This window comes from Bos taurus, chromosome 1 (assembly GCF_002263795.3).
Source record: "Bos taurus isolate L1 Dominette 01449 registration number 42190680 breed Hereford chromosome 1, ARS-UCD2.0, whole genome shotgun sequence".
NCBI lineage: Eukaryota > Metazoa > Chordata > Mammalia > Artiodactyla > Bovidae > Bos > Bos taurus.
In genome coordinates, this window is record NC_037328.1 from 83182833 (window position 1) to 83210157 (window position 27325).

The window sequence follows — 27325 nt, forward strand, 5'->3', positions numbered from 1 at the left end:
CAGAAACCAGTTAACTGCATTGGTACTGAGATGATCCAGCTCTTCCCACCTTCCCCCAGGAACCTCTGCAGTCCTACAGTGTGGCAGTGTCTTCCTCCTAGTTCAAAGTCTGAAAGCAATTTTCTGTAGAGAGAAGCAGAGTCTTGAGTAGTTAACATTCTCATGTTGAACTCATTTCTCAGGAGTTATCTATTTTGCAAACTGCCCAGAGACTTTATTTTCATTTATATCATTATTTACATGGGCAGAATACATTCCAACTTCCAACTAGAATATTGACTTACAAACACTGTTTTGAAGAACTGCCCTTTCACTGAGAACTAGTATGTTATGTAACTGCTTTTTCTAGCAGAGACATGTCCCACTGGTTTGTTTTGGCAATGAACCTGATCAGTCGTAGGATATTTCTTAAACTTATAAATGATTATTATCAGGAAGAATGGCAGGTAGCTATCTGATAAATCTGCTAATAGCCGTTTATGTTTATCCATGAGCCTCTTGGCTGGGTGCTCTTTGGGCACCCAAATTGTCTGCGGGCAATTTGTGACTGTACATGTTGTGTTTGATTTAATATCACTATTGGTGTGGGTCTCTTGCTGGAAAGGTCAGGGTGATGGTCAGACGTGGTACAGAGTGTACTTTGCACAAATCAATCACATTCCTGAGAACTGGTTCCCTGCTGCCTGTCCACAACCTGGAAGCCTGTCCCAGCACAGAGTTTTAGACTTGAGTCCCTACCCCCACCCACCAGAGCACTGCAGTCTTTGACCTTTACTTCCCTGTGAGGCTATAGGCTCCATGACTAATCTCCAGAGAGTTTTAAAAACATGGGGAGGCGTGACTATAGATGGCCAAAATTACCCAATAATTATTAAGCACAACATTTTTAAGCTGGAATGGATTTCTAAAATCATCTAATCCAGTCCCTAGAGTTTACAGATGAGAAACTAAGACAAAGATTGAAGAACTGGTATATCCAGTCCATGCAGCTGTTAGTGGTAGAGTTGGGATTAGCGTCTGAGTCTCCTGGATTGACTGAGATGGCTCAGGGTGCTAGACTCTCATTAAATGTTCCATGAATTTTAGTTTTGCTCCTTTGAGTTTAGGCCATTGATTTTCAAATGATGAAACTCTGTTTCAAGGGGAATGTTTTCAAAGAATTCCACTAAAATCTGCTGTGGCTAAAGAGGGACAGAAGGCCATTGTAAACTGCCAAGGGTAGAGGCAATTGTTCTCTGTCTCTGTCTGGTTTATTGGTGATGAGCATTTCCTGCCAGGGGCTCTTTTGCAGCAAGGGAGCAGGGCAGCAGCTGTCTCTGTGGTTGCTATGGGTATCCTGGTCTTACTTCTGTGACAAAACCTTTCAGCTACCCTAGAATCTGTGGTCAGTCTGAACTGGCCTTTTCTGTCTCCCCAGACTCTATCTTTGGAAGCACCTGCCAGAATTAAGAACAAAGCTCCCTCCCCTGACTGGCCCCAGGAAGGAGAGATCACCTTTGAGAATGCAGAGATGAGGTACCAAGAAAATCTCCCTCTGGTCCTGAAGAAAGTGTCCTTCACCATCAAACCCAAGGAGAAGATTGGCATCGTGGGTCGAACAGGATCAGGTAAGGATCACCTCTCTGAAGAAACATTTAAATCAACCAGAGTCAAGTTTAGGGCCCATGATTTGCTGTTTATTGAATATCACTCTCATCTCTTCAAACCAGATTCCTGTTAGATGAGTAATTAGTGTCTCAGGTCTCTGAAACTACTTTTTGAGGTTTATTTTCAACACTGCTTCAAAACATTTAATAATTTTTCTAATCATCAAAGTATACATTCTCAATGCAGAACACTTGAAACGTGTCAGTTCAGTTCAGATCAGTTGCTCAGTCATGTTCGACTCTTTGCAACCCCATGGACTGTATCACGCCAGGCCTCCTTGTCCATCACCAGGTCCCAGGGCTTGTTCAAACTCATGTCCATCGAGTCAGTGATGCCATCCAGCCATCTCATCCTCTGTCATCCCCTTCTCCTCCTGCCTTCAATCTTTCCTAGCATCAGGGTCTTTTCCAGTGAGTCAGTTCTTCACCTCAGGTGGCCAAAGTATTGGAGCTTCAGCTTCAGCATTAGTCCTTCCAATGAATATTCAGGACTGATTCCCTTTAGGATTGACTGGTTGGATCTCCTTGCAGTCCAAGGGACTCTCAAGAGTCTTCTCCAATACCACAGTTCAAAAGCATCAATTCTTTGGTGCTCAGCTTTCTTGTGGTCCAACTCTCACATGCATACATGACTACTAGAAAGACCATAGTTTTGACAAGATGGACCTTTGTTGGCAAAGTAATGTTTCTGCTTTTGAATATGCTATTTAGGTTGGTCATAACTTTCCTTCCAAGGAGTAAGTGTCTTTTAATTTCATGGCTGCAGTCACCATCTGCAGTGATTTTGGAACCCAAGAAAATAAAGTCTTTTACTGTTTCCATTCTTTCCCCATCTATGAAGTGCCATCTGTGTCATGAAGTGATGGGCCCAGAGGCCATGATCATAATTTTTTGAATGTTGAGTTTTAAACCAGCTTTTTCACTCTCCTCTTTCACTTTTATCAAGAGGCTCTTCAGTTCCTCTTCACTGTCTGCCATAAGGGTGGTGTTATCTGCATATCTGAGGTCATTGATATTTCTCCCAGCAAACTTGATTCCAGCTTGTGCTTCATCTAGCCTGGCATTTTACATTATGTACTCTGCATATAAGTTAAATAAGCAGAGTGACAGTATACAGCCTTGATGTACTCTTTCCTAATTTGGAACCAGTCTGTTGTTCCATGTCCGGTTCTAACTGTTGCTTCTTGACCTGCATACAGATTTCTCAGGAGGCAGGTAAAGTGGTCTGGTATTTCCATCTCTTGAATTTTCCACAGTTTGTTGTGATCCACACAGTTAAAGGGTTTGGCGTAGTCAATAAAGCAGAAGTAGAATATTTCTGGAAACGTATAGCAAAGTACAAAAGGTGAAAGGTAACCATAACTCCACTACCCAGAGATAATTAACTGCTAGCATTTTGGTGGATATCTTATTAGGCTATCAACAAATGTATTTTACAAAAATGAGGTACTTTTACACACACTGTTTCATGGCCTATTTATAAAATTACCACATACTTTCCATGTCAATTAATATTCTATGACATGATTTCTATGCAGTATGACATAAAATTCTGTTTTATGGATGTACCACAATTTATATTAACCCAGATCCAATTGAAGGGCAGTGAGTTGTTGTCAATTTTTTGCTTTTATGGATAGCACCACAGTAACATCCTTATTTCTATGAAGTCAAAATATACAAAAAGCTTAAGGTCTTTGTGATGTGTTACAAGTATAGTCTCATATTTATTAGAAGGCAACATAGCTCTAAATAAGCAATCTATGTTCCTTCGAAGACAGAAATTATTTTCTTGATCTGACATCAGTTGTAAATAAATAGAGAATAGGCCATCACTTTAGGCATTTTAGTTCCCTACTATTCTTAGAAGTGTGTTTCTTTCCCTCTTTCTTTCCTGAATAACATTTCAAGATTGAGTCTCGTCTTTTTTCACTAACCTGTTCACCCTTGTGTAAGAGTTCTCTCTGAGTCACTTCTCTTGAGCTTTCTAGGCTCTATCCTCCCTTGGCATCAAAACTGCTTTAGCAGTTTGAGCAGGAAAACTGCTCAAACAGCTAAAAACCCATAGTTCTGCATCTAAATTGAGTGACTTCTCTTGAGCTTTCTAGGCTCTATGCTCCCTTGGCATCAAAACTCCTTTAGCTTTTTTTTCTCTTGCCATTAAAAAATAGTCTTTTCTAGTCAATTTACTTTAAAGAATGTGGTAAGCAGAAAAGAAAAAGCTATTTCCTGCTCCCTCTTTGAAGGCATTATTTCACGTTAAAACAAGATACGGCCTCTAGGTTTTTACACTGGAGAGAGAATGCCCAGCCATGAGGGTGACTGTACCCATGGCTCTTACTCAGCTCCCTCCCATAAATTCCCTCTGCTGCATTGGACCCCTAGGGGTGCACTGCTCACCTGAAACCTCTGACCTCCCTTCTTGTGATGTCCTTTTAACGCAGTAAGACAGATAAAATTTTCACCAAGACTTTATTAAAGTATAAGTAGATGAGAAATAAACAAAAATAAAATAATTCTAAACAGCCTGACTTACAAAGTCTAAACTATAATCCTAATAAGGTTCTTTCAAGACTGTGACATAGGTCCTGGCTCTCCATGGTTATAACCACCTGAGGACATCATGGCTTTTTTTACCAGCACATTCCATCTGTGCAAAGGTAGTCTAGACTCAGATCTTTTGTTAGAACAACTTAACCTATTTATTTAAGCACTATTCCTTCCATCATTCCTTCAAGATTTATGATGCTCAGATAAATGGTGCTTATCATTTATTGGAGCACCATTCCTTCCTTTGAGCACCATTTATTTGAGCACCTTAAATCTTGAACCACTGCTTTGGCACTGAAGGGGGCCCTCCAGGTAGAAGGTCTGGTCTCTCACCCAGGTAGAAGGGGCCCTCCCTTCTACCTGGGTGAGAGACCACTAGCCAGATCCCCCAGTCCTGAAAAAGCCAATCCCAGGAGGAAAGGCTCCTTGAGAACTGTTCTGCTACATGGATTCGGGTTTCCCAACTCGCAGATGGACATGAAGACCCCTGCCATAGGGAGATGGACAGTCAGGGTTCCCAGAGGTTGTTTGACAGGGGTCAGATCTAGACTGCAGGTCTGTGGCTACAGACACTGGAGCAAGGGAGATATTTGTATCCTCACTGACCTCTGAGTAGACAGTCAGGAGGCTGCCATGAGAAGTCTTTAAGAACATGGAGGCAGAGCAGGGACGGAGAGTCAAGAACCAGAAAACTGGGACTTCACTGGCAGTCCAGTGGTTAAGACTCTGGCTTCCAATGCAGGGGGTATGGGTTCGATCCCTGATTGGGGAGCTAAGATCCTGTATGCCTCAGGGTGTGGCCAAAAAAATTTTTTTAATAAATAAAAAGATAAATCAAACTAGTTTAAAAAAGGTTTTTTTAAAAGACAACCAGGAAAACTGCTCAAACAGCTAAAATCCCATAGTTCTGCATCTAAATTGTGGGTCTGACTTGCAGAAAGATAGACAGGACTATGTCGAACTTTTTTTTTTTTTTGATGGGGGAAGAGCACTGAGCTTTTAAAATATATATGTAAATATTTAATAAAGTCATTTCAGTTCTCAGAATCTGTTTCAAGGAAATTTTCTGAGGTAGGAGCAGTTTGAGTGATGACAAGGTTACCATAGCATTATTCTGCTGCTGCTGCTGTTTGGTCACTAAGTCATGTCCAACTCTTTGCAACCCCATGGGCTGTAGCCTGCCAGGTTCCTCTGTCCATAGGATTTTCCCAGCAAGAATACCGGAGTGGGTTGTCATTTCCTTCTCCAGGGGATCTTCCCAACCCAGGGATCAAACTTGGCAGGCAAATTCTTTACCACTGAGCCACCTAGGAAGCCCTATAGCATTATTCTAGCAAGTTTTAATTAAACTACATGTGCAACATTAGAGGACTGTTTAAATAAGAGTACAGCCACACAATGGAAATTATTGTAGCCACTAAAACTTTATCTCAAAAAGATAATAATATAACTGAGTGCTTGCTATGTAATGTTAAGTGGAGAAGATAGTTACAATATTTCTCTGGTATCATCTCAACTCTTAAGGAAACAAACTAAAAGGAAATGTGTCAAAAAAAAAAAAAAAAAGCAGGACTTTCCTGGTGGTGCAGTGGCTGGTGGTCTGTGCTCCTAGTGCAGGGGTCCTGGGTCCAATCCCTGGTCAAGGAACTAGACTCCACATGCAGCAACTTAAAAAGACGATACCACAACCAAGACCCACTGTAGCCAAATAAATAAATAGATAATGTACATATATAATTTTTTTTAAAAGGAGTAGTTAGATTATGGGAAATTGATGTTATCTGCTTGAATTATTTATATCATTTTTTGAAGAGTCAATTATGAAAGGCTATTCTGCCTATTACTGTGATCCTAAACTTGCTATTTTATCCCCCAAACCTGCTTTTCTACATTTTCCTATCATGGTAGAGAATCTACAGTCACTCATTTTCTCAAATCCAAAACTCCTTTCCTTGTGTGTTTAGCCTAGAACTTCTCCCTTCCCTAGCTTCGTGGCAGTGAAAGGCCTTGTACTGTTTTTCTTTGCTGAGATAAGGGGACAGAAGAGAGACAACAGCTTGTCCTCTGATTTGCCTCAAGCTCCTAGCTCTTGGTTCTTACCTGAGAAGCATCAAACCCTGTGTACCTGTACCTAAGGTGAAAAGGAGACGTTTTTCCATTTTACTCTCAGGAGAGTGTAATGGTCCCTCCTACTCCTTCTCAGGCTGCAGTATGTTGTATAAGTGTATATGCTTGGTAGCTCCAGAGAGTTCCTTGTTTTTTGTTTTTATTTTTCTAGCTATCACTTTCTACATTATCTTTGTTATCTACGTTATCCATCGAAATAATGATTGAACAGAAATAGAAAAATAGATGATGTTGCCCTGAGAAGAGGCCAGTTTTGTCTTCCCAGAATTTGCCAATCGAATGACTCTTGCCTATCTTCTGACTTATCAGGGAAGTCCTCTCTGGGCATGGCCCTCTTCCGCCTGGTGGAGTTGTGTGGAGGCTGCATCAAGATTGATGGAGTGAGAATCAGTGACATCGGCCTTGCTGACCTCCGGAGCAAGCTCTCCATCATTCCCCAGGAGCCGGTGCTGTTCAGCGGTACTGTCAGGTGAGACCTCAGTGCAGGCCAGGTGAGCGGGACAGAGCCCCTCCGGGGACTGAGATCCAGTGGCCTCTGGTGCGGCACTTTCCCAACACCATGCACTCCCTGTTGCAGGAAGAGCAGCTCCATAGTACTAGTCACCTCATTAGTTAAGCAGGACCCAGGGGCCCTGCAGCCGGATGGTAAGAAGTCAGAGAGATCTGGAATCTCTGTCTTCAGACAAGTTACTTAGCCACTCCTAAGCTTGTTTCCTCCTCCATGAAATGGGGATGTTACTAAGATCTGTTGTTGTGATAATTGAATGAATTTGTACAAATTTTATAGAAGCGTGGAGGCTGGCAGAGGGCGAGCATTCTGTGCATGGAAGCAGCCACCATCATCCCTCACTGTCCTCTCTCCTAGGGACACTCAAGAGTTGCAGTTCTCTCGATGGTTTTCAGGCATTATTACTACTTGTGGTTCTCATTTTCTAGAATCTTCTGCAAATTTTTGGTTCTCACTCTGGAATGATGCCCCTCTCTGAAATCTACCAGACTGCCAAAGAAAACATTTCTTTTCTTGACGTGTTATAACAGTAACTAATAAGGAAATACGTTTAACCCCATTGTCTTTTCCTGTGCTTTATCAGTCTAGCCTTAAGCATTTGCCTCCTAAAAACAATGGGTTTCCATAATTTGTGTCCATTTCTATTTAAGTTGACTCTCTAAATAAAAATAGCTTCAACCATATAGTTGACCTAGATAGCACTTCTTTTTAAAAATTACTCTAAAAGTGATATTGTCATTTTCTCTTTACTTTTTAGCAGTTTCCAAGAAAAGGTACCAATTTAATTTCAAATAACCACAGTGTTCAGAATTGTCTTTAAAACAGACTCATCCCCCCCCACCCCCCACCACTTTTAGAAATGGCATTTGAACTCACTGATTTGAGGAGGTTCGGTAGATAAACTGAATTCTTACCTACATTTATGTGGGGTCAGTACTCTTGGGTGTGTTTATTTTGGCATTTCTCTAAAACACTAGTGAATTTGTATAGCACAGACTGGCTCTGTTGATGATGATAAATGAAAGTATTAGTCACTCAGTCATGTCTGACTCTTTGCAACCCCATGGACTGTAGCCCACCAGGCTCCTCTCTCCATGGAATTCTTCAGGCAAGGATACTGAATTGGTTTGCCATTCCCTTCTCCAGGGGATCTTTCCCACCCAGGGATTGAACCCTGGTCTCCCAAATTGCAAGCAGTTTTGATCATGATTAATCATTCCCTTTGGGTGAATAAATAACAAGGTCAAACAAGCAACATCAAAGAGAATTTGAATTTATTGAAGACTCAAGTCTAAGGTCTAAACAAATTGAGAGATATTACCAAGTCTGCTCTTCCTTCCTATAAATCTCTCTATTTTTAGGTGCCATGGGAATGCCTTTGAGAATAAAATTGGCCTAATGATTTTTTGGCTCAGGACAAAAAAAAACATATTTTTCTTATTTTTTTAAAATTACCATTTAGAAGAGATCTAGAAAGTAAGACACGTTATAGACTTCCCATGAATATGGTGCTACCAAGAAGTACCAGTGTTCATTTCACATTTTTACAGCACTTCATTTAAGTCTTTGACTCGGCTTCTGGAGTTAACGGTTAAGAACTGACCTGCTGGCTGCTGTTTGTGGAACATCATGGAAGCGCAGCCTTTTTGGGAGTTGGGGCCGTTTGTTATCAGCTCCAGAGACGTGTTGCCACCTGATGGACAGGCTCAGTGGCTGGTGTGCTGCTGCCCGCGTTTTTAGTCATTGAGCTTGGAGCACTGTTTAGTCAGTCAGCTGTGCAAACCTAGGAAATCATATAAGTTTCACTTTCTGCTCACTGAAATTTTGACTGTTTAGGACTGTCACTGAGAACAAATTCAATCCCAGACCATCTACCTTTCCTTTATCCTCTCAAGTTTCTCATAGATCCCAAAGAATATCCAGCGTTTGGTATTCTTTTGCTGTTCTTAGAAAATTAGAAGACCTGTAATGAGTTTCCCAAGGCAAGGGCAGGCTAGATCATCTGCTCCCTCAACTACCCCCTAGAGACTCCAAATTTTGGAACTGTGTCTCCACCGCCATTAACCAGCATTGGGGGTGGGTACATCTCCTGGAGATTCCAACTTGCCATTAAAGTGTATCAGAAGGGAATTCAAGGTAAAACCAAAATCGAACAAACAAAACTCAGACTCTCGAAAGATAAAAATGTCTGAATTGTTCTACGTATCAGTTCAGTTCACTTCAGTCGCTCAGTCATGTCCGACTCTTTGCGACCCCATGAATCGCAGCACACCAGGCCTCCCTGTCCATCACCAACTCCCAGAGTTCACTCAGACCCACGTCCATTGAGTCAGTGATGCCAATATAGATAAATCATAGACCAGATCGTTTAGGGGCACACCCCTCCCTGGATTAGCCCATTCAAATAGCTTGTCCTAATCCAATCCATTCCAATAGCTCATCCAGGCCTGCCTCATCCAGCTGTCTGGGTTTGAGCTATAGGGCTCCTGTGTGTCTGAGGCCAGCCAGTACTTTCCTCTGCCATTTGCTCTGATTATCTCCATGAAGAGTGGTCCGTTTTCATCCAGACCTAAACACTTTGGCTGACCTTCCCTCTTTCATAGTCCTGGCAATACTTTTCTTTTCCCAGAGGACCTATGCTTCCTGGTCTCAGGAAGCCCATCTCTTTGCCTCCACTCTCGCTTTCCATCCTTGTGGACTGTCTGCAGTCTGGCTTGGCTGGTGGTTAATCTGCCCCTTAGAGGGACTAGTTGTCCTCAGCTGTCACTCTGGTGTGTCTCTGCATCTCAGTCTCCTCACCGGGGATGAGCGCATCTCATCACCAGGAGCATCTCTACCTAGCGTCCATCCATTATCAGGAAGCAGTGTTCTCACGTCTTCCTGTTCAGATGCTTTCTCTCCTTTTCTACTTGCCCATTTTATTTTATTTTTTTCCACTTTTGAGGAATATCTCAAGCTCTCAACTCAAAATCACAACAAAGGCACCTGAGCCCACAACTGATCCACCTCTGCTTTGATTCATTCTGGGCCAAAACACCTTCAGGCAGAAGCACTTAGTGCTCTAGAAGAAATGGAAGTTGCTCCAAATTTGAAGCAGTTCTTAGAATCTCAAGGTTTTTCATTTGTCTTTGCATTATTCTGTTGTTTAAGGGGCCCCCTTTTACTTTTTTTGACATCTGAGTCTCTGTGGAATCAAGGAATCCCCAAAAGCTTCTAGTCTCAACGCCAGCAAGTAATGGTAAATCTAGGATAACTTTGAAGAACACTAGATGTTATCTAAGTTTTGTTGAAGTCTTTCTGGCTGGGAGTATGTGTGAAATCTCTGTATCTTCGTCTTAATTTTGCTGTGAACCTGAAACTGGTCTTTTAAAATTGTCCTTAAAAAAAGGAAAAGGTCATTCTGGGGAGTTGTCTTTTGGCCTAGTGGTTAGGATTCTAGGCTTTCACTCCTGGGGCCCAGGTTCAGTCCCTGGTTGGGGAACTGAGATTCTGCAAGCTGTGGCATGGCCAAAAAAAAAAAAAGTCACACTGTACCAAACACTGCTACTCTAAAGAACAACAACGACAATAGTATTAGCTAAGCTCATTGAGGATTTACGTGGCCTACTGTCCTAAGCATTTAAATTGTATTAATTTATCAAAATTAAAGTACTCAGAATTTGGTGAGGGTAGGTACTATTATTATGCCTATTTATAGGTGAAAAAGCTAAAGCCCAAAGTGGTTAAATAACTTGCCCAAAGATAAGAATTTCAATCTGGGCTATTTGGCTCAGAGCCTGGGTTCTTCCTCACCATACTTGCTGTGTTGTCTCCTGAAGTTCCTACCACACCCTCCTCAGTCATAACCTTGAGAGGTAACCCTGTCTGTCCAAGCACCAAGGTTGGGCCTGCTTCCTCAGGCGTCTTGACCGTTAGTTACCTTTCTTTTTCCAATATCTTTAAAATTTCATTATCTGCTTTCAGATTTGCAGTAGGTCTCTGTCCCTTTTCTTGAGAAAAATTGTCACACAAACTCTGCTCTTTAGTCTTTTTCATATGCTCTAACTAAAAGCCAAAATCAGTCCATATTTCTGAATGACTATTTTGAACTTTCCTTTAGCTTCCTGTCAGAAGGTCTGAGGGTCCTGTAGTCTCTTACCCTGAAATCCCAAGGCTGCAGGGAGGTGCCCACATGGACAGAGGACAGTGTAGTTCAGCGTGGAGTCTTCTGTGTGCCTGGAAGGGATTGCTGTATCCTCATTCCCCTCAGGAGATACTCTTGACCTTATTCGGTAGTTGTCAATAGGTGAGCTTAGAATATTGCTAAAAATAAAACATAAAAACCAAAGAGGAAAATACACTTTGGGCAACATAGGACTCCAGGACTTCTGACTGTTAAAAATAACCTTCATTCTCAGATTTTCTTTCTGTCCATCCACCCAGATGAGTACTTGATGCAGTGGATACATAACTTTGCTTGCTTTCATTTTTGTGGGTCAGACCAGGACCATCTGGCCACTATAATGAGGATGTGTTTTTGTTTTTCTCATTCTTGATTGAGTTCCTTGTTGAGATCAGTCTGGTCTGCCTTAATGTGTAACCACCTGCTGGGGTTTCCCCAATGGCTCAAGCAATAAAGAATCCGCCTGCAATGCAGGAGACAAACGTTCAGTCCCTGGGTAGGAAAGATCCCCTGGAGAAGGAAATGGCAACCCATTCCAGTATTCTTACCTGGAGAATGCCATGGACAGAGGAGCCTGGAGGGCCACATTCCATGGGGTGGCCAAGAGTCAGACATGACTGACAGACTAAACAATACCACCTGCTGGTGTACATAAATATTCCCTATATATCCGGAACCCATGGCTTAGTCTTGGGGGCTCCTTCAGCTGGTGTGATGGTCCTGGGCGAGGTTGAAGGTCAAGCCCATCCACATGTCTGCCGAGTCTGATGGGGCAGCTGCTCAGTGAGCAGGGTCCGCACTCTGGTGTGCTTCCTGCTTGTCTAGTAGACGTATCTGATGAATTTACTGGATGTGTTTATGTGCTAGAGATGCTGCAACAGTGTACCACAAACTGGGTAGTTTAAAACCACAGAGCTTGACTCTCTCACAGTTCTGGAGGCTAGAAGGATGACATCAAGTGTCAGCAGGGCCGTACTCTGAAGCCTGTAGGGTCCTTCCCTGCCTCCACTACATTTTAGTGGTTTGCCAACAGTCTCTGGTGTGCTTGGCTTGTAGATTCATCATTCTAGTCTCTGCCTCCGTTGTCACATGGGTTCTCTCCCTGTCTCTGTCTTTATGTGGCCCTCTCTCTTCTAAGGACACCAGTCCTAGATTGAGAGTCTACCCTACTTTACTACTCCAGGCTGACCTCATCTCACCTAATACTATCTACACTGATTTATTTCCAGATAAAGTCACATTCTTAGGTACCGAGGATTAAATTTCAGCATATCTTTTGGGGGGATACTCTTCAACCCATGATGCTAGGCATCAATGTACAGTGTTAACATTTCCTTGGGACTTCCCTGGCAGTCCTGTGGTTAGGACTCCTCACTCTCATAGCCAAGGGCCCCAGTTTGATCCCTGGTTGGGAAACTAAAATCCCACAAGCCTCACAGCCAAAAGAGAAAGAGAATACTTCCTAGACTAACTCTAGAGAAATTATCTGCACATTCCTTTCCTGAAAACCAGTATTATGGACCCTTCAATCTTGAACATATATTTATTGAGGTCTTGCTGCTGCTAAGTCGCTTCAGTCGTGTCCGACTCTGTGCAACCCCATAGACGGCAGCCCACCAGGCTCCCCCTGGGATACTCCAGGCAAGAACACTGGAGTGGGTTGCCATTTCTTTCTCTAATGCATGAAAGTGAAAAGTGAAAGTGAAGTCGCTCAGTCGTGTCCGACTCCCAGTGACCCCATGGACTTCAGCCCACCAGGCTTCTCCGTCCACGGGATTTTCCAGGCAAGAGTACTGGAGTGAGATCTTAACTCTGTGGAAAGGACTCGACTCAGCAGAATTGGGAAGAATCTGAACAAGTGGTCAAATCTAAAGCCTAAAATTATGCAGTCCTTCCAGGAAGACATAGAGAAAGGGAAGATTTGAGCAGTAGGTGACAGGCTAAGCCGGAAATTCAAAAAGTGAGGTATCAAACCATAGGTAGCAGTTTATCAAGTTATTGGTGCTGGGAATTCCAGCCTTAGGTAAATACAAATTTTCTACAGGCAAACAGATCACAGTAGTAGAGACTGGGCAGTGTTCCAGGGGGCTTGGAGCTTGGAGATAGAACCAGACTAAGGTGGGGCCCCAAGCCTTAGGAGCCTGAGCAGGCTGTCAGGCTAGACCTGGATACATGGAGACACAATAGGAATTGACCTAGCAGAACTGGCTAACAGGTAGATTCTAACTCAAGAAGAGGTTCTGCTGGCTCTAAATGGGAACTACAGTCAGACCAGGAGCCAGATCAGAGCAGCCGGGTGCTAAACCACAGATCCTATTGCCTGAGGAAGAGTTGATTCTCTGTAATGGCAGAGGCCGCTCTTCAGCATGCAGTCCTGTGGGGTGTCTGTATAGAGAACGCAGTGCAGGGTGAGACCAGGCAAAGCATGGTTTTTGCTCAGGTGCTTTAAACATAACCCCTGTTTAAAGCCAGTCATGATTTCCCATGGGAGTAGGTACCCCTTCTTCTAGGATGATGAGGAATTCTGGACCACCACAAAAGTCCTGGAACTTTTTTTTTAAGGCTTTCTTGAATTTGTTACCATATTGCTTCTGTTTTATGTTTTGTTTTTTTGGCTGTGAGGCATGCGGGATCCATGCACTGTGCATTAGAAGGCGAAATCTTAACCACTGGACCACCAGGGAAGTCTCTTGTTTTAAAAAAGAGCTCTGAGCATTTTGGTTCAAAACTAAAAACCCTATTATGACCCCCAGGTCAAGAATTCTGCTATAAAAGTATGAGGAAGTCCATATTAGACCACACAAATAGGAGAGAGAATATTTTATTATAAAAACTTGCCTTGCTATCTGGATAAATGTCTCTCAGAGGATTGTCTTGCTAATCTTGCCCCATGGGAATTCCCACCAGTCAGTTTTGAATCAGGGGAAAATGATTAACCTTTTATCCCCCGAGACTTGGGATGGAGAACACGTGTTTGAGTCTGTCCCTGATCTGTGGTATATCAGTACAAAGTTCCCCTAAAAAGGTGGCTGGAGAGGAGAGCCATGGACATAGATTTCATCAACCCTGATGCATGTGCAGACAGACTCCAGAGTGTTAGAGGGACAGGGATGATCAGGTGCTTTCCACGTCTTTCAGTTTTGTCTTTTTGATTAGAAACGGGCGAGATTCTCCTTTGATTTAGCCTGTGGTCTGCCATTTCAGTTTTAGGTTATCAACAAATCGAACCACCTTCTTTAACTGAGAGGGCTCTTCCTGGATGACATGCCTGCAGAGATCAGCCTTCCCCATCTAGACTTTCCATGGGTAGGATCCTGGTATTCAGGATCATGGGATTATTGTGTCCACTTGGAAAATGTGCTGAATATAAGAGTCAAAACCACCAAACAGTGTAACCAGGCATTTAAAGTGACCACATCCCCGGTCAATTTAACAGCCACCAGCTATCAAATGTCTACCATGTTCCAGGTGCTGTATCTACACATCTCTAATATTCACAGCAACCTACCAGGGCGTGTCACATCATTGTCTCCCCATTTTATAGGTGAGGAGACTGAGGAGTGACTTGTCCAAGGTCATGCAGATGGTAAGAGGCAGAGTAGGGATCAAGCCCAGTTGGCTCTTACTCTTACAAAAAATATTAGACAGTATACCCGGGCTACAACAGTGAATAAGATCCAGACAGGGATTCTAATGCAATGGAGGAGAGAGACAAATGAAACAGTGACGAGTGCCATCATAAGGGTGAGCAGGGGATACCCCCAGTCCAGGCCTGAAGGGCCAGAAGACACCAGCTAAGTTGAGAGCTGAAGGATGAGAAGGAAGCATAGCCAAGGAACAGGAACAATGTAATAATGATGCAGCAATAGCAGCTCTCACATACACACTGCCAAGCCTGCAGCAGGCGCTCCTGTAAGTGCTTTACATATGTGAATTGTGGTTCCCACAGCTGCCTTTTGAGGAGGTGCTCTTTTATTTTTTGGTTGCACTAGGGCTTCGTTGCTGCACATGGGCTTTCTCTAGTTGCAGGAAGGGGGGCTGATCTTGGTTTCGGTGTGCAGGCTTCTCACTGCGGCGGCTTCTCTTGTTGCAGAGCACAGGCTGTCAGTGCTCAGGTTACAGTAGTTGCAGCACTTGGACTTGGTGATTGTAGCATACAGGCTTAGTTGCTCTGAGGCCTGTGGAATCTTCCCAGACCAGGGATCAAACCCATGTCCCTTGTATTGGCAGACAGATTATTATCCACTGCACCACCAGGGAAGTCCAAAGAGCTGCTCTTTTATCCCTGTCTTACACGTAAGGGAACTGAGGTGTAGAGAAGTTAAGCTAACTTGGCCAGGATCACACAGTTGTCATTGATAGAAGCTGTGAAGGAATCAAGCAGTCTGGCTCCAGAGCTCTTGCTTTTTACCAGTGCCTCTCATGTCAAAAGGTGGGGAGTGATCTCGTGTTCTAAGTGGTAGGAAGCGCATGTGTGAAGGGACACAAGAAAGTGGGACTGTTTAGTGAGTCTCCCAGGAGTCCAGAGATGTCATGTGCCAACCTGCACTCTCCTCTAGGGTAGAATTCTTAAGTAATAACCTGCTTGTGTTTGCCTGCCCGAGATTAGTCACCCTAGACATGGAGACAAGTATGGATCAGAGATAGAGTTCTCCCAAAGGTTGTTCTATTTCCCACACCTCAAGTGTAATTTATGAGCAAAGCAAATTATACTTAATATCTTTAAGATTACTAGACCCACAAATGTGATGTTTAGATCTAGACAAGGCATCCAAAATTAATTCTACAGCCCACCTTCCACCCAGTATCTGTTTCATCACCACCTTTTCACCTCATCCTCCACGACCAAGAGCTTCTTCTCCTGTCTTTAACACTTTAAGAGCTCTCTAGTCCTGTTGTTTTGGTGGCAATCTTAATGTCCAGTAAGCAAGAACAGTTCCCAAACTGATTTTTGGTGCTAGTGAAATCCTTCCTCTTGAGCCCCTTTCTGCTCAGCTTTGTCCCTCCCTCTCCTGCAGGATCGGCTCCTTTTCTGGTCAGCTAGCTGTTGAGACCCCTGCCCAGTGACAGAGCTCTCACTCTGGTGTAGCAAGAAGAGAGAGGGAGTTTCTCTGAGTTTATACATATAAGAGATGTATTTTAGTATGCATATGCATAGGAAGCAATCTAGAAAGATATATGTCAAAATGCTAACAGTGTTTGTTTCAAAGGGTCTGATAAGTGATTAAACATACTGGTTTTAGGGAGTTCTCTGGTGGTCCAGTGGTTAATACTCTGCACTTTCAGTGCAGAGGACATGGGTTTGATCCCTGATTGGGGGACTAAGATCCCACATGCTAAGATCCTATATATATGTGTATATATATATATGGGTTTTTTTGACTTTTTATGTCTATATTTCCTAATTTTTCTATAACTAACTTGTATCATTTACATAATAAAAATAATACAGTTTTGTAAAGAAGAAAGGGAGGCTCATTCCTGTGACAGGCAGGCAGCAGCACTCCCGTCTCGGCCTCCACCTGTGGCTGTCGGGGTCAGAGCCCGTTGTTTAAACCTTTACCACAGTCATCGTGTGCGGGGTGGTTGCTTATGTGTTGGATCCCTGAGAAATTCCTATTATGTTTCTCATTAGATCAAATTTGGATCCCTTCAACCAGTACACTGAAGACCAGATCTGGGATGCCCTAGAAAGGACACACATGAAGGAATGTGTAAGTTAAGAACTGAGGGAGAACTTTGCTAGAACTTCAGGGGTGGAAACTCGGTGATGCCATGGTCATTCCCCAGCCAGCTCTGGCTGCCTCTGTCCAGCCCGGCCTTTCCCGCCACCTCCAGGATGTCTGTGGAGGAGCACTTCAGAGCAAGGCTTCCCAGGCATTTCACAATGGGTATAAAAGTCAGTATTTCCTTATCCTCACCTCCCCTCTCTTATTCCCTCCCATAGTCATATTTCCCTTTTTATTGTACCATCCATTCATTGAGAAGATATTAATGACAACCACTCAGCGTTCAGTATGCTTTTAAATCAAGTTCTATTTTATTAATCATAACAGTACAACATCCTTTTGAAGCATGTATATATGTGCAAAAGATTTATCACTTCTTGAGTCCACAAAAAGCACCCAATGTGCATATGAACCTCTCAGAGTAACTTAGCAGGCACCCTCCAAGGGCCACGAACTAAGATTACCCCTGGCCTGGAGTGGGGTCTCTTGTGCTCCTGCACACTAGCCCAGGATCTCCTGCCCAAATTCAACTAGAGCAGCTCTGCCTTCATGACCTTTCTATTGGGCTTCTTCAAACAATTTCATTTGAAGAACAGGTTCTATAATTTATAGGAAGAAAAGTTTGACAGCCATGGGTCTACAGCTTTGGCCTTCAGAAAGAGAGTAGTTTTGTTTACCCCATCTCTCATTGCATCACCATATTTTCAGGACCCAAAATGATAGGATTTCAGAACATAAAATATATTGGAATTTCTGGGACATTTTGATGACATGAGACTAATAGATAGTTTAGTTGAAATATGGAATGGCCTAGAAAATGTGGTCCTGCTACGTGATTATCACACCTGTATGTTCTTTCTAGGTGAGCCAGATTCTTGGCTAATAATTCTTTCATCTGTTTAAGAATAATTTATTTTTGCCCCTGGGTTTTTGACAAAATTTAGCTTTATTTTCTTTCTTTCAAAATTTAGGTGTTTTTTTTTTAACCCTTCTAATCTCTATTTCTCCCTAGATTGCTCAGCTACCTCTGAAACTTGAATCTGAAGTGATGGAGAATGGGGATAACTTCTCAGTGGGGGAACGGCAGCTCTTGTGCATAGCTAGAGCCTTACTCCGTCACTGTAAGGTAAGGTGGTCTGGTGGGTGGCAGAGGAGGGCGTCAGCAGAAGCACAGGAAGATGGAAGAATAGCCATTGCCTGTGGCATGAGGTCCAAAGGCATTCTTGGCTCCGAGCCCAGGGGCACTTTTTTTTTTTTTTGGTTGCACTGAATCTTTGTTGCTCGGCTTGGGTGTGGGCTTCTCAGTGCGCTGGCTTAAAACTCAACAGTCAAAGAACTAAGATGATGGCATCTGGCCCCATCACTTCATGGCAAATAGATGGGGAAACAATGGAAACAGTGACAGACTTTATTTTCTTGGGCTCCAAAATCACTGCAGGTGGTGACTGTAGCCATGAAATTAAAAGATGTTTGCTCCTTGGAAGAAAAGCTATGATCAACCTAGACAGCATATTAAAAAGCCGAGACAATACTTTGTCGACAAAGGTCTGTCTATTCAAAGCCATAGTTTTTCCAGTAGTCATGTATGGGTGTGACAGTTGGACCATAAAGAAGGCTGAGTGCCGAAGAATTGATGCTTTTGAACTTTCGTGTTGGAGAAGACTCTTGAGAGTCCCTTGGACTGCGAGGAGATCCAACCAGTCCATCCTAAAGGAGATCAGTCCTGAATATTCATTGGAAGGACTGATGCTGAAGCTGAAGCTCTAATACTTTGACCACCTGATGTGAAGAACTGACTCATTGGAAAAGATCCTGATGCTGGGAAAGATTGAAGGCAGGAGGAGAAGGGGACAACAGAGGATGAGGTGGTTGGATGGCATCACCGACTCAATGGACATGGGTTTGAGCAAGCTGCAGGAGATGGTGAAGGACAGGGAAGCCTGGCGTGCTACAGTCCATGGAGTTGGAGAGAGAAGGACACGACTGAGCGATTGAACAACAACCCTGTTGAGCTTGGACTCCAGGGCCCACAGGCTTCAGTAATTGCAGCTCCTGGGCACTAGGGCACAGGCTCAGGAGTTGTGGCACTTGAGCTTAGTTGCTGTGTGGCGTCTTCCTGGACCAGGGATTGAGCCCATGTTTCCTGTGTTGGCAGGTGGATTCTTTACAACTGAGCCACCAGGAACGTCACTCAGTGGCATTTTTTTTAACAGAATACCCAGAGATGTTTAACCTTGACACAATTTGGGTATATGGATATTTTGTTTGCTTTTTTGTTTTTATTTTTGACGGCCTCGAGCCTTCAGTTTCCAAGGGCAACTTGTTTCTGTCTTCTGAGTAGTTGTAGTATTGGAAGCCATAGACTTAAAAGATTTTAAAACTGTAAGACATGTCCAGATCATCAAATACAGTCCAGTCCCGTCATGTTAAAACTGGAAAAGGGAAGTCCAAAAAAGTAACTGTTCAGAGTCACAGAGCAAGTGAGGCGAGTGGTTTGTTAGATCAGTATTTCATGTATTTGTGGAAATCAAGGCAAACATATGAATTTGAAGTTATGTCATTTCTAAACAAAACAGTATTTTAAATTTGTGTGTACCTATTTAGAAAAAAACAATATATGATATAAAATTCAAATCTTAAAACACATTTTGGTGAAACCTAGATTAACTAGAATGCTTAAGGAATTGGTTGGATCCCTCTTTCTCCTCTCTTCCCCGGCAGATTCTGATTCTAGATGAAGCCACAGCTGCCATGGACACCGAGACAGACTTACTGATCCAAGAGACCATCCGAGAAGCATTCGCTGACTGCACCATGCTGACGATTGCCCATCGCCTACACACAGTCCTAGGCTCTGATAGGATTATGGTGCTGGCCCAGGGGCAGGTACTGAGCCCCCAAGGGACCTTGGTTTGGCACGTGGCCTTGTCTGGGAGGAGAACTGGCCCCTGGCAGGATTAGGCTGATGGCCCTCATAGCACTCAGATAAGCAGCCATAGTGACTCCAGCCTGGTTCCTTTTGCATGGGATGCAGCCCTCCCAATCAAGAGATTGAGTCTGGAGCATGCCTGTTGGGTTCTCATTACGCTTTACTACCCGTTCTTTTGTTGCTTGTGAACAGTAACACTTTGACTTAGGTCAGAGAGCATGTGTACTTTGTAGTTCACTCACAGGGGTTTTCCAAAGCTGTTGAGACCAGCCACCACACGTCTGCTTTTTGCAGTCATGTAGTGGTGCCAAACTTCTTGCTGTTCCCAGCTTTCCCACATACTGGCCCCCAGGCTTTTTCATTTCCTGCTATTTCCTTTCAGTGCTGTTGGCTATAAACCATCTTGGATCCCCTAAGCATTTCCACCTCTCTGTCTACTCATACAGTTCCATCTACCTAAAATGCCCTTTCCTGTGCTCACTCTCCCATGTGGACCTGCTTATACCCTGCCTATCCCATAAGAGAGCCAGTGTCTGCCTCCCCCCTTACTGTACAGGGTGTCTGCTCTGGCACCCAACCGCCTACCATCACATAGCCAGCCCCAGGAAGACACTTTGTCCTTGTGCCTGTCTCTGTTGGACAGGATAGCCTTTCCTAAGAGCATCCCAGGAGATGTCCTGTTCTCTGTCCTTGGCCAGAGTCGTGTCACACACCTTTGCCCTGCAGCAAGGGAGGCTGGGGGAGTGAGTATGTGGCCTCTGTCTGGGAGGCAGGTTCTGCCAGCACACTGTTCTGTTTTCTACTGGAGTGTGATTTCCGGTGACTGCCTAGTAGCCCCTCATGGGAATGGATAATTGACTGAGTTGATCCCTTATACTCACTTCCCTTTTGTTTTTCTGCCAACTAAGCCTCTTTTCCATCCATAGGTTTGGATCAGCTTACACAATAAGATGCCATTTACTTGGTATGCCTTTGACTTGAGCTCCAGTTTCTTCCCTCTGCAGCATATAGGACCTTTTGATTGATTCCTTCTTACACAGGGCTGAGAGAATTGAGACTTAATGTGAAGGGACTCTGGAGGTGTCTCTAAATTTTCTCTTAACTAAACTCTGGTTAGTTTAAAAAAAAAAAGAGAGAGAGAACCCAGGTGGGCATGGCAGAGCTAGCTGAACTGCCACCTTGATTCCATCCTCGGGGGTTTGGGGCTTTGCCCCCCTTCCTGAGCTGTGGATCCTGTAGGACACCCCGAGTGTCTCCGAGTCACCGTCCGATGCTGTCTCCTTCCTCTACAGGTGGTGGAGTTCGACACCCCATCGGTCCTTCTTTCCAACGACAGCTCCCGGTTCTATGCCATGTTTGCTGCTGCAGAGAACAAGATCGCCGTCAAGGGCTAACTCCCCCAGTGCCGTCCACATCTCTTTTCTTTGGAGCATTGCCATTCCCTGCCTGGGGCGGGCCCCTCACTGCGTCCTCCTGCCGAAACCTTGCCTTTCCCGATTTTATCTTTCGCACAGCAGTTCAGGATTGGCTTGTGTGTTTCACTTTTAGGGAGAGTCCTATTTTGATTATTGTATTTATTCCATATTCATGTAAACAAAATTTAGTTTTTGTTCTTAATTGCACTCTAAAAGGTTCAGGGAACCGTTATTATATATGTATCAGAGGCCTATAATGAAGCTTTATACGTGTAGCTATATCTATATATAATTCTGTACATAGCCTATATTTCCAGTGAAAATGTAAGCTGTTTATTTTATATTAAAATAAGCACTGTGCTAAGAACAGTGCAGATTCCTTTCTATCATTTTTGTACAGTCTGCTGCACTAGAGGTCTGGTTTTGCTATTAGACTATAGGAAGGGTAGCGTGCGTTTTTCCCCAGCTGGCTGTTTCACGGTGCCGGGATTTCTGGGTGTCCGAAGGAAGGAGTGTAGCAGTAGCCGGCTCTCCAGTGGCCCCCTGCTGCCTCCCAGCAGCCACGCCGGGGTGGGGCAGAGCGGGGCCCACGGAGGCCGCGAAGAGCACCGTGAATTCTCAGGGCTCCTGCTTTCTGTCCTCTTGTCACTTCACCGCTTCTGTCGGGAGAGCAGTGGGTCAGAGTCCCAGACCCCTCTCCTCCCCCTCCACCGGGACCGAGAGTCACAGACCCTTCCTCGGCCAAGGGGGAGCATCCTCCTGCCTTCCTCTGTTCTGCTGTTGCTTCTCAGCAAGCATTGAGTCTGCTCCGAGTGTCCCACTGCCTCAGGTTCCCAATGCTGGCCAACGCACAGAGCTCTCTGGCACCTTGAAACCGTCTGTTCTGAGCCCTGGAGCCCACTGCCGCTTGGCCCGATGGTCCTTCTTCATTTGCCTGGCCTCACACCCCCACAGTTCAGTGACAGGGTTCAGGATTTTGTGGGTCTGTTTTCCTTTCTTCCTGCGGTTGCCGCAGAGTCTCTTCCTCTCTCCAAAGTCCGTGACTTTAAGCAGCTCTTGCTAATCAGTGTCTCACACTGGTGTAGAAGTTTTTGTACTGTAAAGAGACCTACCTCAGGTTGCTGATTGCCGTGTGGTTCGGTGTGTTCCTGCCAACCCCGATTGTGCCGTGGGGCCAGTAGCTCAGGTGGGCGTGGTCACTGCTGTCATCCGTTGAATGGTCAGCACTGCATGTCGTGACCAACTAGACATTCTGTCGCCTTAGCATGTTTGCTGAACACCTTGTGGAAGCAAAAATCTGAAAAAGTGAATAAAATTATTTTGGATTTTCTAAAACTCTTGGTGTGGAAAATAATTCTCTGGGAGGGGAATAAGCGGTCTTTGAGTGGCTTTGGAGTCCTGGAACCTTGGATCTGAATATCTAGCAGATAATGGACAGAGGGGAGGGACCAGTAGTGGAGCTGGTTGGTTGCAGGGGATGTGGAGTACACCTTGCCTTGAATCACTACAGTGGGCCGAAGTCCCTGCAGCCTGTGTCCTGGGCATGGTCACCAAATCAAGCTCCTGTGCTGCTAATAAGAGTCGGAAGTGGGAAGGGTGTAGTGAGATCGGTGGTTGTGGAGAAATATTTTTTTTTTTGAAAATTCACCTTTTTTTATTTTTAATTGCAGTAGATTTACAATATTATACTAGTTTCAGGTGTACAGCACAGTGATTCAGTATTTTACAGATTATACTCTACCAAATGTTATTATACAATGATGGCTATAATTCTTTATCTGATACAATATAAATTTGTTGCTGTTTTATAAATAGTTTTTAATTTCTTAATCCCATACACATAATTTGTCCCATCACAATTCTGTCTCTCCTTTGATAACTATTAGTTTGTTTTCTGTATCTGTGTAGTTGCTAAGTCATGTCCAGCTCTTTGAGACCCCATGGACTGTAGCCTGCCAGGCTCCCCTGTCCATGGGATTCTCCAGGCAAGAATACTGGAGTGGGTTGCCATTTCCTCCTCCACTGGAGAAATATTTTAAATGAACAGTTTGTTGAGGGTTCTCAGCAATCCAAATAATGTAATTGCTCTTTCAGCCAATTCATTCAGATTAATTTATTGAGAATTAAGTGCCCATTCAAAAGGGTACTCATTCTAACATTTCTCAATATGTCATATTGTATGCAGAAAGCTTTTAAACTATTTGGTATCAGTTCTGCTGAGTCATCAATAACCTCAGATATGCAGGTAACACCACCTCTTACGGCAAAAAGCGAAGAGGAATTAAAGAGCCTCTTGAAAGTGAAAGAGGAGGCACCCGTGCGAACATGGCGCTGCGCGCGGTGTGGAGCATGCGGGCCGCGGTCGGCAGCCTGCGCGCCATCTCGGCACCTAGCCCGCCCTGCTCGCCGCGGCCCTGGGGACTGCGAGCGGGTGCCATCCGGAAGCTGCGCACCGGCCCTGCTCTGCTGTCGGTGCGGAAATTCACAGAAAAACACGAATGGGTAACAACAGAAAATGGTGTCGGAACAGTGGGAATCAGCAATTTTGCACAGGAAGCTTTGGGAGATGTTGTTTACTGTAGTCTGCCTGAAGTTGGGACAAAGTTGAACAAACAAGAGGAGTTTGGTGCTTTGGAAAGTGTGAAAGCTGCTAGTGAACTCTGTTCTCCTCTATCAGGAGAAGTAACTGAAATTAATAAAGCTCTAGCAGAAAATCCAGGACTTGTCAACAAGTCTTGTTAGGAAGATGCTTGGCTGATCAAGATGACATTCAGTAACCCTTCAGAACTAGATGAACTAATGAGTGAAGAAGCATATGAGAAATACATAAAATCTATTGAGGAGTGAAACTGGAACCTCTAAATAAACTACTTTGAAACAACTTAATCTAGCATAGTTGTCTTAAATTAGTGGTGGATAGATATTTAGAAAGCAACTTTTAGCAAAAGAAACTACTTGTAACAATGTTTCCTGAAGAAAATACCCCTTAACTTTCTAATGACTTCAGATAAACACTGTATCTTTTTCCACAGCGTCCTGTGATTTTTAGGCTAGGCTCCAGTTATAATATTCAGAATTCCTGAAATTATCTCTGGTAAAACTAATTACAAAAATTATGTAATTCAAGGAAAACATGGTTATCTTAAACCTTATATGACTTGTAACTTGCTTACAGCTATCCTTGGATTTGGGTCAAAATTATCTTTCCACTAGAAATAACTGCCAGTGGAGAAAAGTTTGTTAGTTGTATACTGTCCAGTGAAGAATATTACTATCTTAATTTTGCAATACACTGTGTTTGCTGGTGCTATTTTTATACAGTGAAGCAACAGCCTTGCAGGAGAATAAACAATTTAATTTTAAAAAAGTGAAAGAGGAGAGTGAAAAAGCTGGAGAGTAAAAAACATTTTTTAATGTTTTTTTAACATTAAAAAAAGTTTTAATGTTAAAACTCAACATTAAAAAAATGAAGATCACGGCATCCGGTCCCATCACTTCATGGCAAATAGATGGGGAAATGATGGAAACAATGACAGATTTTATTTTCTTGGGCTACAAAATCACTGCAGATGGTGACTGCAGCCGTGAAATTAAAAGACGCTTGCTCCTTAGAAGAAAATCTATAACCAACCTAGACAGCATATTAAAAAGCAGAGACATTACTTTGCCAACAAAGGTCCATCTTATCAAAGCTATAGTTTTTCCAGTAGTCATGTATGGATGTTAAGAGACCACAAGAAAGCTGAGCATTGAAGAATTGAGGCTTTTGAACTGTGGTGTTGGAGAAGACTCTTGAGAGAGTCCTTTGGACTGCAGAGATCAAACCAGTCAGTCCTAAAGGAAATCAGTCCTGAATATTCATTGGAAGGACTGATGCTGAAACTGAAGCTCCAATACTTTGTATTGGCCACCTGATGTGAAGAACTGACTCATTGGAAAAGACCCTGATGCTGGGAAAGATTAAAGGCAGGAGGAGAAGGGGATGACAGAGGATGAGATATTTGGATGGTATCACTGACTTGATGGACACGAGTTTGAGCAAGCTCTGGGAGTTGGTGATGATGGACAGGGAAGCCTGGTGTGCTGCAGTCCATGGGGTCACAAAGAGTCGGACACAATTGAGCAACTGAACTGAACAGCCCCTAACCCAGGTCCTCAGCTCCTCAGCTCCTCAAGCTGGGATTACATTGGAAGAACCTCCCAAATATCTTAACTACCTGCAGGATTTTCCTGATTCATCCTGACTTGTACTCTGACTCAATCTGTCATTGATGTTAATCACATGCTCACCTTTTCAGTCTAATTTCACACAGCTGCCCTGTTTCAAACAGATGAATTCCTTCATCTGTATTCAATTTGGGTCTTTCAGGCTCTTTACAGCCACTCTGTGGGCATCACTGGGGTCTCCATCCGTCCAACTGGCTCCATCTAAGTCACCTGTGTGTCCTTTTCCCATCGCTCTTGTCTGCTGACTTACTCTCATCTGGTGTGACAGGAATAACCTGGCCGTAGGCACTGGGAGGACCATCCATCACCTCCCGTGGATGACCATAGGAACTTGGACCTGCCGCTTTTCCTGCCTGAATCTCAGCTTCTTCCTCAGAAAAATTGGGAGCATAATGTCTATCTTATCTTACAGGAGAAAACCATTGAAAAATGTTTTGCAAGCATACCACATTCTTTAGCTATTTCTGTGCTTGTGTCCACACCACAGAGACACATCCTCCATGAAATCATGAACTCCATGTTGCAAAGAGTCAGGCATGACTGAGCGACTGAACTGCTGAGTTATCAGAAATCGTATCTTAAACCCACCCCCTTTTATAAACCAGTGTCATAAAAATTAAGGGGCTCAGCTCTTAAATTAAAAATGTTCCTCAGTTGTCACATTTCAAGTGCTTTGTCACCACCTGCGGCCTGTGGCTACACAAACATATTCAATAGAATGTTCTCGGTGTTGTGGGAAGTTCTCTTGGATGGCACCAAGGTAAGCAACCACTTTTCTGGATGCACTGGAAGTGCCCTCTAAGAAGGGTAACGAGGGTGGCAGAAGGAGCCCTGCATGGTCATCCTAGCAAAGCTCGCTGCTGCATGTGACACTGACTTCCCCTCCTTCAGTTCTATTCTATCTTGGGTCTCCTCCCACCTCTGTAACCTGCTTTGTCCCTTTAGGAGGAGGCATTGCCCTGCCTTCTGCCCTTTGTTCTTCTTGCCTGGATTCTTTCACTCCCAGCAGCACAGTGACAGACCTTCAACTATGGGCTTGGCCTGTCTTTCGGACCAGTCTCTGCTGCCTGCTGAGCGCCTCCACTGAGCACCAAGCCCCTCAAACAGCCTGTTGAAAATCAGTGTTCCTTGTCTTAATTAGTGGCTCCTCTGACTTCCTTAAATCTTTCAGGCTAGAAGCCTGAAAAGGCTTTAGTTATATCAGTTCTCCTGCCGCTTCCCAATAAACTTAGTCACTTCAGGTCCTATGCGTCACCATCACCACCCCCTTCTCTCCTTTTGCCATAATTTGGACTCCCCTCCCTTTCTTTTTTTAATTTTGTAGTTACAGCCTTATTGCTAGTCTCCCTGCCGCAGTTGTCCTCTCCAAATCATTGTATATACCACTTCCAAAATACAAACCCAAACGCAAGTTGACCAAATATTTTACCTTCCAAAAGTCTTCAGGAGACAATTACCTGTAGGTGGCCTATATTTCTGAGTTTGGCAGTCAGGGTGTTCATTATCTGGCTCCAACCCTCCTTTTCTACTCAGTATTCCTAAAAATAAGCCAATATTTTATTTTTAAATTTTATTTATTTTTGGCTGTGTTGGGTCTTCATTGCTGTGAAGGCTTTTCTCCAGTTGCAGCGATTGAGGGCTACTCTGGTTGCAGTGCACAGGCTTCTCGCTGAGGCGGTTTCTCTTATTTTGGAGCACCAACTCTAGGCACACAAGCTTCCGTAGTTTCCGAACGTGGGGGCGGCGCCTGAGTTCAACAGCGCAGGCTCAGTAGTTGTGGCCAAAAAAAAAAAAAAAAAAAAATAGTCGTGGTTCGCGGGCTTAATTGCTTCAAGGCATGGGGGATCTTCTGGGATCAGGGATCTAACCCATGTCTCCTGCATTTGAAGGTGGATTCTGAGCATCAGGGAAGCCCAAGTCAATATTTTTACACCTCTAAATCTTTACTGGGACTTCCCTGGTGGCTCAGACGGTAAAGCATCTGTCTACAATGTGGGAGACCTGGGTCTGATCACTGGGTTAGGAAGATCCC

General features: G+C 43.9%; 1 protein-coding gene and 1 pseudogene across 7 annotated transcripts in view; both read left to right on the forward strand.

Moving 5' to 3' along the window:
* ABCC5 (ATP binding cassette subfamily C member 5) overlaps window positions 1–22401 on the forward strand; it is an 82366-nt gene extending 59965 nt beyond the window's left edge. For all 7 annotated transcript variants that reach the window (XM_005201586.5, XM_005201585.5, XM_010801294.4 and 4 more), the window contains 6 exons: window positions 1418–1607; window positions 6633–6792; window positions 16629–16707; window positions 17735–17848; window positions 19444–19608; window positions 20944–22401. In XM_005201586.5, the coding sequence (XP_005201643.1) occupies window positions 1418–1607; window positions 6633–6792; window positions 16629–16707; window positions 17735–17848; window positions 19444–19608; window positions 20944–21045 (810 nt within the window). In that variant the 3' untranslated portion in view covers window positions 21046–22401. The remainder of the gene's footprint in view (window positions 1–1417; window positions 1608–6632; window positions 6793–16628; window positions 16708–17734; window positions 17849–19443; window positions 19609–20943) is intronic.
* Window positions 22402–23376: 975 nt separating this feature from the next.
* On the forward strand, window positions 23377–24437 carry LOC101907797 (glycine cleavage system H protein, mitochondrial-like; annotated as a pseudogene).
* The last annotated feature ends 2888 nt before the right edge of the window (window positions 24438–27325 follow it).